The sequence below is a fragment of the Pseudorasbora parva genome, chromosome 12 (genome assembly GCF_024679245.1).
Source record: "Pseudorasbora parva isolate DD20220531a chromosome 12, ASM2467924v1, whole genome shotgun sequence".
In the NCBI taxonomy this organism is placed as follows: Eukaryota; Metazoa; Chordata; class Actinopteri; order Cypriniformes; family Gobionidae; genus Pseudorasbora; species Pseudorasbora parva.
In genome coordinates, this window is record NC_090183.1 from 40110591 (window position 1) to 40123579 (window position 12989).

A 12989-nucleotide genomic window follows, 5' to 3' on the forward strand; every position below is an offset into this window, starting at 1 on the left:
TGCTAAATGCCTAATTGCCAAAATCAATACATAAGAATGTCAATTTCAACAGTTTATTGTTCAAGATAAAATACCCAATAGATTACAGATTAAGCAATTTGGTACAAATCACATCTATTGTCACAGTACTACTGTTGGTCATAAATGCTTTTATACTGAATATGAACATTAATCATAATTATGATTAATGTTCAATGAATATGAACATAAGTAATCATGCAGCCAGAAAATATTACGCAGAGGTAGATATTTACCACAAACTGTCAGGCTCATATTACAATTGATGTAGCTTCAATGGGTGAGAGAAAAAGACTTTATTTTACAAATATATTCTACAAGACAAAATAAACGTTAATGAATCATTTCTATTACTAAAAAAATGATTAAATTAAAAGCAGTATACAAAAGTGAAATATTTACAAAGTATATAAAAAAAGTCATACCGTGTATCATCAATTCATCAAGTTCACACAGCATCTATGCCATAATTTAAATAAAATAAGAAGAAAACAATCAGAGGTAAAGTTCTTCAGGGCAAATTATTTGTGGTAAAATAAATGACTTACCAAATTAATTTCAGAAATAAATTCACTGTTTTACTCGCATGGAACACGTGAACCTTTGTTCTCAGGTTTCAAATGAATAGTGTACCCAGTCTTTGTTTGGAGGCACTGTGGAGCGAGGGTACACGTTTTTTGTGTCATATTCAAGGAGAAAATTATGCAATCGGTTATCAGTACGTCCTCCAACTGGGACTCAACACAGGTGCCTTGCAGACAATTATAGTGCATCTACTGTGTCAAACTATCAAGCCCCTTGGCAGAACTGGTCCTAGAAATTAACCCGATTTTCCTATTTTCCTCTGGGGAACAAAAACAAGGGGGAAAAAGTTACAGGTGAGCCATTATTGAGGCTTATTTTCCCCCTGCCATGATCTTGAGGTACTGAAGGGCATTGTGGGCAGCGCTGGCACGTGCCGCATCCAGGCTGGAGGCAAATCCGTGACAGACGGTAATCGGTTGCGTGGACAACTCCACCAGACACTGGTAAAGGCCGCTCAAACTGCGCTCCTCTGAATGAACAAATAAAGTCAAAATAATGGTCAATTTCTCAAAGACATCCAACTTCAGAATCTAAGCTACTGCTAAGTCTTCTTCTCGTTTTGCTTATTCACATGAGCAGAGTGGTTAGAGGTTTCAACATCTCATTAAAGCACCTAAATGATTTGACAGGCTGGTTACTGTGCGTTCACACCGCTGGTGGCGAGAGCGTCAAGGTGACCGGAAGTCATTCATTTTCAATGGGACCCGGCGGCGAGCACCGACGAGAGCGGCGCGGTGCGTCATGAACAATTTGGCCGTCAAGGAGAGTTGAAATCAGCTCAACTTTATGGTAATGAGCTATGACGCGGTTCGGCAGCAAACCAATTGGAATGTAGAAATGCTCCGCTTGCCTGTAAACTTTGGTTCTGACCACATACGTTCCCAAACAAAATGTAAGAGAAGTTAATCATTGCTGTGCGGGTTTCCCTATAATTTATGACGTGAATATTCATAGTGATGTGTAATTTGTTAAGAAGGCGCTCAACACTATTTTATAGGCACTAGAAACGACAATCAGCCCATCAACATGCTTGTTTGCTTTGCAGCCTCTTTAAATAGAGTTTAAAAAAAGACCAAGCATTCGATCTACGTCAGAGCCGCACCGCGTCCACAAAGCTTTCTACAGCGTCGTTGGCAGGGCGGCCAGAGCGAATTTTGACACGCTGGCAGCGGTGTAAACGCACGGTTAGACTAGCCTTGAATCTCACCTATGTCCAGGTAGCTGACGTCAAAGCGTTGCTCCTCGGAAAGTTCATGAAGGACAGAACAAAAATTGAAGTCATTGGAGTCGGGCTGGCCGAGAGGATGACAGCGCAACTGTAGGATTTTCTCCCCAGCTGAGTTCCGCAGAGAGTCCCACGTGCAGCCGAGACCTTTAGACTTCCCTCCCTCTAGTCTGCCGCCCATTTGCTGTTGAGAAACAGTTAAATTCTTAAAAACGCATTAAAATTGAGGATAAAGCATAATCTCCATTACTAAATAATGCACGTCTTACCGTACTGAAGGTGTCCTCTTCTGCTTCGGCCTCATGGCTACTACGCATGTCCACTGGTACATCATGGATACGAGAGAGCATCTTTGCTGCTGCATTTCTTTTAGCAAGCTTTTTTGATGTGCCACTACCTTCAAAACAATGTAACACAATTAAGACAACACATTTTGACAAAGAAACATAGAAACAAAATATATTCAATCCTTTGAATGGGTTGAATATTTAGAAATAACGACTATATAGACATAAAAAGATGTACGTACCTATCTCAACAAACCTCTCCACCCTGCAGGTCATTGTAAATTCTTTGCGGTGTGCAGGTCCAGATTCTTGAGTGACTGTGTACTCAGGTAAACGCCAGCCTTTCTGCACTACTAGTTCCTGCGGAAATTGCATTCTATTTTATGGCTGATTAGAATATTATGTGTGTGTGTGTGTGTGTCTATCTATACAAAATAAAATCTATCTTTATAAAATCTATCTATCTATCTATCTATCTATCTATCTATCTATCTATCTATCTATCTATCTATCTATCAATCTGTGAAGTACAAAGCGCATACAAAATCTGCAGTTCAATACAGGATAACGATCTTTATCATGATCATGATCGCTCACCTGCAAAGCTCCAACTGGATTACACTCAGCTTGTTGTGTTGAATTGGATGATTTCATCTCTGACTGAGTGCTAAAACACAGTGATTTAAAGACAGAAACCTGTATTAATATTTTTTTCACTATGCCAACTTATTTCTGTACATCATGTAAACCATGTTCTGTTCAAATGGGCTCCAAGCACACAATCCGATCTTTACCATTCTGCCTCCATATCAATGCCGACAAACCCTTCTCCCTCCATTCCATTTCCTGCGATCCCTGCCAGCATTCCTCCTTTCAGCATTTTCAGGGCAGCTTCGGCAGCTTTGTGCTTGGCAGCTTTCTTGCTGGGGCCCTGGCCGGTGCAGCTGATGTCTCCCACAGACACGCGGAAGGTGAAGTTGGGCTGGTGGGCCTGACCCTCAGCCTTCAGCAGGTCGTACACTGGAGTCTTGCCTATCCGCGTTCCATATTCCTGCAGCAGACTGATGGGCGTCTTCCCGGGGTTCACAGCCAGCATTTGCTCAATACTATGTATGAACAGAAAAACACAGGGAGAAAGATGTTACAGTCTAATCAAGACAGTTCTCCAGGTAAGAAGACATCTTGTGTCAACAAATTACACAGAACTAGGTAGCATTGCCACCTTCTGTTGAGTAATAACAGTACAAGCTTAAGTCTTAAGTGTGTGGGCCATATTCAGGGTTATATCTATAGAAGAAAAAATCCCAATGATTTTTGTCTTAAAAACTAATGAGCTGCTTTTTGGGCATCTTTAATTTGATGCTTAATGAAGACCATGATCCAACATTTCGAATTATACAGTCATACTGATGAGATCAGTTTAGACCAGGGGTCAGGAACCTTTTTTGACCAAAGAGCCTTTTTTTTTTTTTTTTTTTTTTTTGGTCAATGCATTTCTAAAACGTATTTATTTAAATATGATTAGTTTAATGATTGTGAACGCAAATTAGGATACTATGGCAAAGCAAATTAATATAAAAAGCCCAAAGCTGGCACAGAGGTATATTTAAAATTATAGGTATATTTAAAAGCCGGTTAGTGGTTCGTTTTTACCTGGTATACCCAGAGTTTCTCTTGCCGTTATCCGGGCTTTTCTCGTCGTTCATTCCCCAATAACAGATAGAGAGCTGACTTGTTTCGGACTGCAGAAACCCCCCGAGGTGACTGTATCCCCCCTGATATCATTAAAAGGTTTCAATGCGGGGAGGACTGAGGCACGAGGAGACAGTGAACCCCTCTCTCTCACACCGTCCCGCATTACAGAACACAAGCGGATTGAATTATGAAGCGGACTATAAGAGGCTGTTGTGTTTCATAATAAAAGTCTCGACATCCGGATGCCACGAATCCTTTCAGCCCCCGAGACATGTCGGGTGTCGTGTCAAATCGGGTCCTCCGTCAAAATGGGGTCTCCCCAAACTGTCAGTTAATAATTATCCTTTACGAATTATATCAATTTCAAATACTCTTTCAACTGCCAGGCTGTTGTTGAAAATAAGAATTTGTTCTTAAGTAACTTGCCTGGTTAAATAAATACTCTTACTATATAATGCGCACAAAAACACATTAGCGCAAAATACAATTTCTTACACGACTGTTCTGTAAATGAATATTAATAATACTAGCCTATTAAGTGAATAATGAACATCATTACTTTGTTTTATTTATAAATGAAATATTTGGACATTTAACACGCACTTTAATATGTTACATTCAAAATTATTGAGAATATAATAGGGTAAGTGCAAATGCATGTAGAAACTAGCTATCAGGTCTGATCACTATAGTAGAAGCTAACTAATACAGACACAAATGGTCATCATAGCTGAAACAGCATTTATGATAACATGATTTTGTAGGAATTGTAATCAGATGCAACAATTTGAACCTGGGATCTTTGAGGTCCTAAAGGAGACACGATTGAAAAAGTCTGTGTTTTTCACAAATGTTAAATTCTGTGATCATTTACTCAACCTCAAGTTGTTCTAAACCTGTATTGTTCTGCTGAACACAAAAGAAGATATTTTGAAGAATGTTTGTAACAAAGCATAAAGAGCAACCATTGACTCCCATAGTATATTTTCCCCCTAATGTGGTAGGCTAGTCAATGGTTGCCCTATATGCTTGGTTACAAACAATCTTCAAAATATCTTCTTTTGTGTTCAGCAGAACAAAGAAACTCATACAGGTTTGGAACAACACCAGAGTGTGTAAATGATCACAGAATTTGCATTTTTGGGTGAACTATCCCTTTAATGGGGACCCAATTTGTCACTACACTAGATCATATTTCACATGGATAAAGAAAATCAATTATTTACAAGCTTTTTTTCAGTGTCATTAGTTGATTAAAAATGTATGTAATGAGAATCATCATTGAAGATAATCAAAATACTGCCTACTTTGTTTACTGGTTATAACTTTCTCCATAAAACACATTAAAATGTAATACAGTTTTGCCTTTCCCCTAATACTCTAATGTTTTTGGCATACTTGTACTTGTGGATTGCAAAAATAGTGTATTTGCTGTATTGAATGCATATATTAGAGGCAGACTTTGTATATTGCTATTGCCATTGCCCAAACTCCAATATTCAAATTGCATCACCTGGAGGTTTACATCACTGTAATGTTGTCACAGCTGTTGTTGCTAAACATCTCCTATATCCTACCTAAGGCATAATATGCATACCTTTTTGGCATTATTCTTAAATCTTAGTTTATTTTCATTATTAATTCTATTCCTGTTCTAGATAATCAAAATGCAATTAACAACATCTCTCGCCTTAGAATGTATAACTAAGTTTCAACATGAATTGTGCTTTGCTTAAGGGCACAACACATCTCGTCTTTCAGGCATTTGATGAGCTTAAATCAGCACTATAGTTACAAATGGGACACGCATGTCCCTAGTGCCCAGGATCAGCGGCACATTCCTGAACCCCTGACCTAAGAGCTGCAAATAAACACACATAGCACGTGTCCCATTTCAACAGACAACTAAACACCAGAAGAGAGGCAGGGAAAGGGAAATAGTAAAAAACATAAAAAGCAGTTTTATTCATGTGACACTCCTGAGGTTATAGTAAGCTGGCAAACAACTGTATGAAAAAACGCTGCAATTCCTTAAATGTGTAACCTAGAAAAACAATATCAACCCTCTCTACATTTCAGTGTAAACAGCAATTCAAGATTTTGAAAGATATCACTAGAAAAAACAAATTCATCATTGAATTCGAAAAATCGCTGCTAGGCTCAACGTTCACTTTTGAGTACAAAGTAAGACTGAGGAACATTTTAACAAATGTGAAGAATCATGTTTCACATCATTCAGTGGGGAATCGGGATTCTTTCAAGTCCTCAGAAAAAGTCTTTCATTTTGAATCATTATCTCAGTAACTTAACTTTCATTTGCTGAAATGTCTTTTTCATCTAGTTCTTCCACAATGTCTTCAGCCGGTTCTTCTTCTTCCTCAGATTCTGGCACATCTTCTTCCAAGTCTTTCAGCTGCACAGTTTCCTCTAGTGGCTCCTGTGGCGTTTCCTCCTGACCAATATCTTCAACACCATGATTCTGTGAGAAGTTCTCGAGAGCATCGACCACACTTGTGTCAAATTCAGTCTCCTCGGTAGAAGTTGGATCTTCCTCGGGAAGAATGCTTTCGGTTTCCTCCATGACAGTTTCTTCTTCTTGGATTGGAATCTCTTCAGTTATTTCATACACCTCAGTGACATCTTGTTCCTCAAAACCATCTCCATCCTTGACCTGAACTTCCTCAGGTATCGCATTCTCCTCAGTTACTACTTGCTTCTCAATAGCTTCTTCTTCCCCCAGGACTTGAACCTCCTCAGCTGGTTCTTCCTCATCAGATACCTGCAGCTCATCGGGTATTTCATCCTGTTCATCCTCCTCAACTTCTTCCTCATGGAATGAAACCTCATCAACTTGTTCATCCTCTTCAGTTGCTACTTGCTCCTCAGATACATCTTTTTTGACTTCAGCTTCCTCTGGAAATTCCTTCACACCAGCTTGCTCTTCAGCAGGTTCTTTTCTGTGGAACTGAACCTCCTCAGCTGACTCTTCCTCATCAGGAACTGCTTGCTCCCCTTCTTCAACATAAACCTCCTCAGCTGATTCTTCCTCATCAGGAACTGCTTGCTCCCCTTCTTCAACATAAACCTCCACAGCTGACTCTTCCTCATCAGGTACTGCTTGCTCCCCTTCTTCAACATAAACCTCCTTAGCTGACTCTTCCTCATCAGGTACTGCTTGCTCCCCTTCTTCAACAATAACCTCCTCAGCTGACTCTTCCTCATCAGGTACTACTTGCTCCCCTTCATCAACATGAACCTCCTCGGCTACGATTTCCTCCTCAGCAACAGTTTGATCCTGTTGATCCTTGATTGGAACTTCCTCCTGAGTTGCTGCTTCGTTTACTTGCTGGTTTTCTACAGGAAAATTTTCCTCTGAACTGGACTGCTGGCTTTCAGTTACCATCTGAAATACATAAATAACATTGTGCCAAATGCCAAAATTATCACATATGTAAAAAACAAAAAAACAAACACGAAACTATTATACCTGATTGCGGACAATCTCAAGTTGGGAAGCAAGGTGAGAGTGAAGGCTGTGAGAACTTTTCTGATGGTCCTCCAGACTTCTACGGACAGCCATAAGCTGCTCCTCAAGAGCTTGAGATCTTCTTGTCTGTTCCATCTCCAGCAGATCCCTGGGAGAAAGACCAAATACAGATGAATTAGAAATAATCAGTATCAGTAACAAAACCAAGACCCAAAATGCTAAAGAGAATGCCATATTATTTGATCCCACAAAACCCCTACTCACTTGATGTCTATCACCTCTTGTCTGTTTCTTTCAAGAGCCTTCTTGTTTTTATCAAAATATTCCTTTAGGCTTGTAATTTCCATCCTTTGTTCCTCCAGCTCAGATGTAAGACCCTGTACAGCAGACAACTGCTCGTCGAGACGTGATTTGGTGACCAAAACAGTGTCTGTGAGCCCAGAAATGGTAACCGCTACCTCAGAGTTAGCAGTGAGAATAGAATTAAGCCTTTGCTTCAGAGTTTCAATGTCTTCAGTCTTATTCTTGACCACAGCATTCAATGTTGCAGTAGAAACAAACTCCTGCTGGAGTTCAGAAAGTTTTCCATTCATCTCAGACTGCAGAGACCAGACTTGACTTTGAAGATCAGTAGATTTTATTTTTTCCGAGGTGGCCAGTGCGACATCTGCCTTTTTTTGGGCCTGTGTGTAGGCCTCTTCCAGTATTTGTAGACGCTCCTCAAAAACACCTACATTGGCGATCTAGATATACAGACAACATATTTGAATGGCAATGAAGTACAATTATTCATCTGATCAATATGCTTTATGCAACATTTCAACCAGTTTAGCTATTTCTTGAATAACCCAGCTGCCTCTGTTAGTGTTGGTTCAATTCAGTAAGTTGTGGAATGGTGCAATATGCAACTGAAAATTCATAAATCATACATTCAATCTACAGTGTTATAGTAATTCAGATTTTCATAGGCCACTGTGAATAATTTAGGATATAAAAAATAAGTAGAATTTATAAGTGGCTCACTCGCTGTGTTGACAGTGGTATTGACAGCCAGCTTTTATGATTCAGCTGATTAGTAGATCAGCTACTAATACTTTTATGATTCAGCTGATTTTCAAGAGAAAGGAATTATAAAAACAATGCAGATGTTGCTCTTTAGATTATTAGATAGTTACCATTGTTTTTAAAGAAATCTGTAATTATATGCATAATTTCAACTGTATTATAATCTTAATATTATACATTTGACCAGCCCAACACCACTGACATTTTAAAGCATTATAAGGTTTTAAATGAAATTTCAACGCGTGTTCTCAAAAACGCCATGTGGCTACGATTAACCTCTCACTCCTCCAACTGACCTGAAAAGATTCCCTAGTGTTTCCACAAAGGGCCTATTGAGTGTAGTTGCTGTAAAAACCACTGACATTTTAAATAGTGACATTTTCTTTCATTTAAATTAAATTAAATTCAAATTAAATGTTATGAATTTAAAGTGCTAATTATGCTAAGGACTTCATATTTTACAATAACATTACTTAGGCTATATATATATATATATATATATATATATATATATATATATATATATATATATATATACAACTTTGGATTAAAGATCTAATTTTCAAAAAAATGATGACCATCAGTGAGGGGGAAAAAAGTAAAAAAAAAACTTGACAATTGGTGTAACTTTAATACACTGCATTTCTGATCAGTTATAGCAGAGTTGATCACCTTTCAGATGGAGTAATTTACTTATTAGTTTATTTATATATTTTCACTTTTACTTGTTGCTTTGAATTCCATTTGTATAATGTCCTTTAAACAAGCCAGCCTGGCAAAAGGAAACATGATCCTGCTCAGAACAGACTATTAATGGCCTGGGGGTCACATGACACAATTCAGCAAATGGAATATTCAAAGGGCACATGAGGCATGCATTGATACTTGTCAGTATTAAGTAGTTGTACTGTCAAATTTCAAATAATAACATTATAATATGTACACCTTAATGTATATACATCATCAAGTACTGTGCGCTGAGTACAAAATGTTCCAATGCGCACAAATTGTTTTCCTGTGCGTAAAAGTATAAGGAAACTGAATTATTTTATTTTAAAGGTAATTTATAGAAAACAAAAACGAATTTCCTATATATCACGCGTTAAGTAACTGTAGAGTACCTTAAAATCAAATACCTGAGCATTGCCCATCCCCAACTGCTGTTGGAACTTGGTTATCCTCTGTTGCATGGCATTGACTGTCTCTGTTAGACTGTCGATGGTTTGCTGTTGCTGGATGGAGAACCAAAGTGCCGCTGATCCCCCGACAGCGAAAATAAAGATAACAATGGCAGGGACCGCATATTCTTTAAATCCCCTCTGTGGTGTTGTTACAGTTGGCGTCTCCAAGAGCAGCAAACTGTCGTCCTGTTTATTGCTACTTTTTCCTTTGCGCTTGGTCATCTTGGTTTCGCGAAGGATCTGCACTGCAGAATGTAACACTCTCACTTACTCTGATTTATTCAGTGATTTTGGTTACCGCTCTACCAGACCTTAACGCTGTATTGGCTGACTATGACGGGGTCGAGGAACAATCAAAAGTGAACTTTCAAGCACGAGGACCGTGAGTAGGGGGCGTTGTGCACTGGAGGCGGTCTCTGTTTCATGGCGCTGAGCAGCACGTACTGTACTTACCTAATGTATTTTTTGGGGGGGTGGGAGAAAAGGCTTCATAAAAGCTTCATTTATTTTGAATATTGCATCATTTTAAGCGAACAAAAAAATGTGTATATATATATATATATATATATATATATATATATATATATATATACAAAATAAGCTAATGGCTGGATTGTCTTTACTTGAACGGACGGACGGATGGACGGATAGATACATAGATAGATACATAGATAGATACATAGATACATAGATGTTGAATACAATGTTATGAGATATCTTTTTATTTATTTATTAAGAGCACATTAATTATAAACTGTCCTTTGGAGTCATTAATTCTTTACTCTGTAAGCCAAGAGAGCAAAAAAAAAAAAAAAAAAAAAAAAAAAAAAGTTAAAGGTTGTTAGGCACCTAAAAGTTAAAATGTAAGTACCTTTAACATATTCCAAAAATATAAAATACAAATAACTTTAAATTGCAGAATTTATATTCAAATAGACGGCATACCTTTGACTACAAGTTTTGTGGCACACTCATGACTAAGAGGGCTTTCGGCTATAACTTTGTACTCTCCCATGTCTTTGGGTCCAACCCTCAGGATGAGCAGAGAACAAACACCGCACACGTGTGTTATGTAGTGGGGGTTGTGTTGAGGCTGACATTCATATAGTACCAGGTAATATGTGGAGCTGGGTTGCCTGTCACAGCACAGCTCATGTAGCACTCATAACACGTGGATCAGCGTGAAGTTTCAAAGAAACAATGCATTTGGGGGCTGCCTGGATGTCGAGGGTCCTTGATGCAGGCATGCTATATGTGAATTTTTCTGAAAATGAAAGAGAATAATTCTACTGAATTCAGTTTAATAATGTACATTTTGGTCACCTCACAAGAAAAGTAACATCGCTCCATTATCTGTTTTGAGCTTCTGGGTAATACTGTCCTAGTGAAGATACAGTGAAAGCTGGAGGGATGTGAGCAAATGAAGCACAAGAATTGCAGACCATCACTGGCAAAAGAATTATCCAGAGCAATAGTGTAATTGACAGCCTTATACTGCAGCTGTCATCCTTGGTACAACATTTTCAGAGCAAGACAAGGCGGAGATAGTTTAGTGGCTATGTGTCAGAGACAGCAGCTCAAATCCCAGAGGTATGAACCTGGATAAGGGTGACCCATAAAGAGAGTTTCATAGATCTTCTATCATCACTGCCCTTGAGCAAGACACTCATCCCTGGCTTCTCCAAGGGACTCACTGCAATTAGTGTTCTGTAAATTGCTTTGGGAAAAGGTGCCTGTTAAATGGAAAGTAGCCTGGCCTACTGCACCGTTGGTTTTTCAGCTTAGACCACACATTGCCCAAACATAATTTGTTTTCGGAATTATTTATTTGGGTAGTTGACACATAATGTGACTATGGATTTTTTTTGTGTCACCTTCAAGATTTTAGATTAAAATGTATATTATTGCTTAATGCTTATGCATTTTAAATGTCCCTGTGGTAGCAAGGTCCTAATATCTGAATGCATAAGAATACAATTATTAGTAAAATCATGTTTAAAATAGATTTTAAAAGCATTTCACAAAAACGCTAAAGAGAGAAACTTTATCAAAATTAATAATCGTTGCATGTTTGGCTACAGGAACATCCTTTAGCCAAGTGATGTCTGGTAAAGGAGAGGTCTGTGTATAAAATGAAAGTCGTAATATTACAAAAACATTAATGAGTCATTTTATAATGTTTGAATATGCTTTTGGTAAAATAAGATAAAATAGTCCTAAACAGGTTATGCATTTTTTTTAAAGAGGGCATGTTATGCTTTTTAACATGTTCAATTTCTTTAGTGTGTATGTTGCTATTTGAGCACGAGCAAGATCCACAAACCACAAAGTTATTCTCTATATCAGTTAACACTGACCGACCAATCAGACCGACCGACCAATCCGACCAAACACCCCCCCCCCCCCCCCCCCCCCCCTCAAAAGACTTTGTACAATGGCATATTAGGTCCTCTTTAAATATTTTGACTTCAAAACAGACGCTGACACCAAACTGTGTTGCTTTAACAACCAAAAAGCTTTTAATTTTTTCAGTGAATTTTGGCTTTACTGGGAAAAAAAGATATTTCCAATTAGCTTATTTTTGTGTGAAACTAAAATCTAAAAGTCAAAGAGATATACATTATATGAAAATATGAATCTTTACCAGGCATGGTGATGATGTAATTGTCAAAGCTCTGTGGAAGCCCCTCTCCTCCTTCATTGGTGGCGAATCCATGGCCATTGACTTCAATCCCACAACAGTGAAGGAAGTCTGAATCACTCCGTTTGAATTGGAACGGCTCCACTCCAGTTGGTCTGCGTGCCTGATTTACACATAATAGCCTTTTGCTTCATCTTCCTCACCTTTGACTTCTGTAGGTTTAGTCCAGGAAAGAGACAGACTGGTGTAGCTCGATCCAGTTATCTTGAGGTCTTTGACCTTTTCTAGGAGGCTCTGGGGGCAATAACATCACAAATATTTACTTACAAATGAAGAAATGTTTTTTGTACTTTTTCTGACGAGTCATCATTTCTGTATATGGTGGCATTGAGTATGAATTTGTGTCTTACTTCTGGGGTCCCTTGCAATTGCACATTCAGAGGGCCCAGTTGGTTCTCCAGGGCCACATGTGTTAATAGTACACACTCCGAACTCATACTCTGCTCCTTCGATGACATCTTTTACTGCATATTTTTTGTATAGATATTAAATAGAAAAAAATAACATTGCTTGTATTTAAAAGGAGAGAGGACCAGGCTGCTTTAATTAGAATGTAATTAATTTTAAGACCTCTGATTGGATCATCTTTTGGGTTTGCTTGACTCCAAAAATTGCTGCCTTTTTTGCGCTTTTCCAAATTGTAGCCAATGATACTGCCCCTCTAGTGCTGGAGGGAGGAAGCCAGGGAGGAAGCCAGGCCAGGTTAGTGCAATCTTTAAAGGGTAAGTTCACCCAAAAATGAAAT

At 38.4% G+C, this 12989-nt stretch overlaps 2 protein-coding genes and 1 long non-coding RNA gene across 3 annotated transcripts; all 3 read right to left on the minus strand.

Annotated features, from left to right (window-relative positions):
- Positions 1 to 39: 39 nt before the first annotated feature.
- On the minus strand, positions 40 to 3998 carry tarbp2 (TAR (HIV) RNA binding protein 2). Its single transcript, XM_067458521.1, has 7 exons — positions 3769 to 3998; positions 2910 to 3221; positions 2713 to 2782; positions 2358 to 2475; positions 2098 to 2225; positions 1811 to 2012; positions 40 to 1072 (listed from the first exon to the last, which is right to left on the minus strand). Exons 1-7 carry the CDS (start codon positions 3819 to 3821, stop codon positions 915 to 917), a joined length of 1041 nt encoding a protein of 346 aa, XP_067314622.1. The 5' UTR covers positions 3822 to 3998; the 3' UTR covers positions 40 to 914.
- Positions 3999 to 5751: 1753 nt separating this feature from the next.
- Positions 5752 to 9959, minus strand: zgc:66479 (uncharacterized protein LOC327541 homolog). Its single transcript, XM_067458520.1, has 4 exons — positions 9499 to 9959; positions 7562 to 8040; positions 7298 to 7445; positions 5752 to 7213 (listed from the first exon to the last, which is right to left on the minus strand). Exons 1-4 carry the CDS (start codon positions 9763 to 9765, stop codon positions 6116 to 6118), a joined length of 1992 nt encoding a protein of 663 aa, XP_067314621.1. The 5' UTR covers positions 9766 to 9959; the 3' UTR covers positions 5752 to 6115.
- Positions 9960 to 10659: 700 nt separating this feature from the next.
- On the minus strand, positions 10660 to 12694 carry LOC137094529 (uncharacterized). Its single transcript, XR_010908672.1, has 3 exons — positions 12595 to 12694; positions 12188 to 12478; positions 10660 to 10807 (listed from the first exon to the last, which is right to left on the minus strand). It is a non-coding gene; the product is annotated as an uncharacterized lncRNA (long non-coding RNA).
- Positions 12695 to 12989: the final 295 nt, after the last annotated feature.